We start from the raw sequence: 2,972 nt of genomic DNA, 5'->3' as shown, positions 1-2,972 counted from the left end.
TTTTTCTTTTTGCTCCTCAGCGACCACCGCGGGAGCGCACGGCCCGCGGCAGGCGGAAGACGCGCGACTCGGGTGGCGAAGCAGCGGCAGCCGCCGGCGCGGAGTAGCGGAGCGGACACTGCACACCGAGCGGCTGAGCCCGCCCGGCCCGGCGCGGCCCGGCGGCGGCGAGGGCCCGGCGGCGGCGAGGGCCCGGGGGCGCGTCGGAGCCGGGCCAGGCTGCGCCGGGGTGGTCCCGCAGGGATGCCGCCGGGGCGCCGCCGTTTAACCTCTGCCGCGGGCTCCCCCGGCGCTAATCGCTCCCCATTTAAGCCGTGCCCCGCGTCCTCCCCTCCCGCCCCGCCCGGCGCGGAGCCCGGCGCGGAAGGAGTTAAGCGGCGGAGCCGCCTCGCGCCCGGCCCCCGGTGCCGGCGGAGTGATTCACTTCCTGCCTCGGGCCCGCGCGCGGCTCCCGGCGCCCTCGCCCCGCCCCTCTCCGCCGCGGCCGGCCTCCTCGTCCCTCCCATTGGCCCGCGCGGCTCGGCCCCGCCGGCGGCGCGGTCCCATTGGGCGGCGCGGCTGCCAGTCGGCGGTCGGCAGCTGCCCGGGCCGCCGTGCCGGTGGATGTCAAAGGCTGAAGCGGCGGCGCCGCCACAGTATAACTCGTGGGGGCTGCGCGGCGGCCATGGCCACAGCCGCCTCCAACCCCTACAGCCTCCTCGGCTCCGGCTCGCTCGCCCATGCGGACGGCGCGGGCATGCAGCAGGGGAGCCCCTTCCGCAACCCGCAGAAGCTGCTGCAGAGCGAGTACCTGCAGGGCGTCCCCGGCAATGGGCACCCGCTGGGGCACCACTGGGTGACCAGCCTGAGCGACGGCGGGCCCTGGCCCTCGGCGCTGGCCGGTGGCCCGCTGGAGCAGCCCGACGTCAAGCCGGGCCGCGAGGACCTGCAGCTGGGCGCCATCATCCACCACCGCTCGCCCCACGTCTCCCACCACTCGCCCCACGCCAACCACCCCAGCGCCTGGGGCGCCAGCCCGGCCCACAGCGCCTCGCTGGCCCCCCCCTCCGCCGCCGCCGCCGGGCAGCCCCTCAACGTCTACTCGCAGGCCGGTTTCGCGGTGGGCGGCATGTTGGAGCACGGCGGGCTGACCCCGCCGCCCGCCGCCGCCGCCGCCGCTCAGGGCTTGCACCCGGGTCTGCGCGGCGAGGGCGGCGGGGAGCACGGCGAGCTGGGCGGGCATCACTGCCAGGACCACTCGGATGAGGAGACGCCGACCTCGGACGAGCTGGAGCAGTTCGCCAAGCAGTTCAAGCAGCGGCGCATCAAGCTGGGCTTCACCCAGGCCGACGTGGGCTTGGCCCTGGGGACCCTCTACGGCAACGTCTTCTCGCAGACCACCATCTGCCGCTTCGAGGCCCTGCAGCTCAGCTTCAAGAACATGTGCAAGCTGAAGCCGCTGCTGAACAAGTGGCTGGAGGAGGCCGACTCCTCCACCGGCAGCCCCACCAGCATCGATAAGATCGCGGCGCAGGGGAGGAAGAGGAAGAAGCGGACCTCCATCGAGGTGAGTGTCAAGGGCGTGCTGGAAACGCACTTTCTCAAGTGTCCCAAGCCGGCCGCCCAGGAGATCTCCTCGCTGGCCGACAGCCTGCAGCTGGAGAAGGAGGTGGTGCGGGTCTGGTTCTGCAACCGGCGGCAGAAGGAGAAGCGAATGACCCCGCCGGGGGAGCAGCCGCAGCACGAGGTGTACTCCCACGGCGTGAAAACGGACACGGCCTGCCACGACCTCTGACCGGGGGCTCTGCGGGCAGGCAGGACTGCGGGCAGCGCGGATTTTCCGCCGGGGCTTTAACTTATGGTTTCCGAGAGGCGGGAGACGTGGGAGCGGGGGCTCCCCGCTCGCCGCCTGGGCAATATTTTTTCTCTCTCTCCGACCTTTTCGCTGATCAGTACACGGTGTTTACTCGCAGACAAGGTTTGTTTTCGGTCTCCGCTAGGACGAAGGAAAAAAAAAAACAAAACAAAACAACAAAACCAAACAAAAAGGAAAAAAAAAAAAACACGGGAAAAAGAAAAAAAGAAAAAAAAAGGAAAAAACCGACAGAAAAGGAAAGACAGATGTGTGCCTATGAATAACCTTCCAGCGCCTTGGTTATATCAGCTGTATTTCAGGTGAATCTGTTTTACAATAGACTAGTTTTGCATTTTTAAAGACTTATATAGCGTTTTTAAATGTCTGAGGTGTTTTACTACAAACTGTACACAATATTTGTGACCTAATTTGTATCGAATTGAGCAGTCAAAACGTTTCTCCCTTCCCCACACAATGTCACCCAGCGGGGATGGGGCAGGGCGGCCGCGGCCCTTCCTTCTTCCCCCCCCTTCCCCCGAGGAGACGGGGTTCCCCTCCGCGCCCGCGGAGCCCCGCGCACCCGCCTGCCACACGCACAGTTGTGAAGAACAGGCTTATTTGTTGCAGCTTTTCTCTTCCTTTTCGAGAATTTCTCAACACCGTCAAACGGTCGGGTTACAATTCCTGACCTCCCGCTCTTCTCCCAAGGAAAAAAAAAAATTCTAAGAGATTTATCCGAAATTAAGCATCACAAATAGGACCGTGGCATTTGCCAGTCTTTTTCTTTCCGAAGATGAGTTGAGCTTTTTGATCAGCGCCAGACTGAGAGGTCTGTAGTAAAACACCTTTATACTTCTGCGCTTTGGCTTCGGAAATCGGTTTCTCTGTATTTTGTTTCGATAGTGAAGAGGAATGAGGTGTCTCATGAATTTCAGGGGGGTGGGAGGGGGACAGAAAACGCCCGCATTTGGTTCACGCTGAGCTTATTTCCGCGTCACAGGGAGATGCTGGATTTGTTGAAAAGCTTTTATAAGAAAAAAAGAAAAAAAAACAAACAAAAAACCCCAACAAAAACTAAACGAACAGGGAGAAAAACAAAACAAAGAAAAAGTCACTAAAAGGCTAAAACCATACCCAT

General features: G+C 62.4%; 1 protein-coding gene across 1 annotated transcript; it reads left to right on the top strand.

The window, feature by feature from the left end:
• Positions 1-664: 664 nt before the first annotated feature.
• Positions 665-1,774, top strand: POU3F4 (POU class 3 homeobox 4). Its single transcript, XM_086470285.1, has one exon. It carries the CDS (start codon positions 665-667, stop codon positions 1,772-1,774), a length of 1,110 nt encoding a protein of 369 aa, XP_086326411.1.
• Positions 1,775-2,972: the final 1,198 nt, after the last annotated feature.

Source organism: Leptosomus discolor, chromosome 9 (assembly GCF_034619465.1).
Source record: "Leptosomus discolor isolate bLepDis1 chromosome 9, bLepDis1.hap2, whole genome shotgun sequence".
Classification (NCBI taxonomy): domain Eukaryota; kingdom Metazoa; phylum Chordata; class Aves; order Leptosomiformes; family Leptosomidae; genus Leptosomus; species Leptosomus discolor.
Note: the sequence above shows the minus strand (reverse complement) of the source record. Positions and strands in the feature narration are given on the sequence as shown.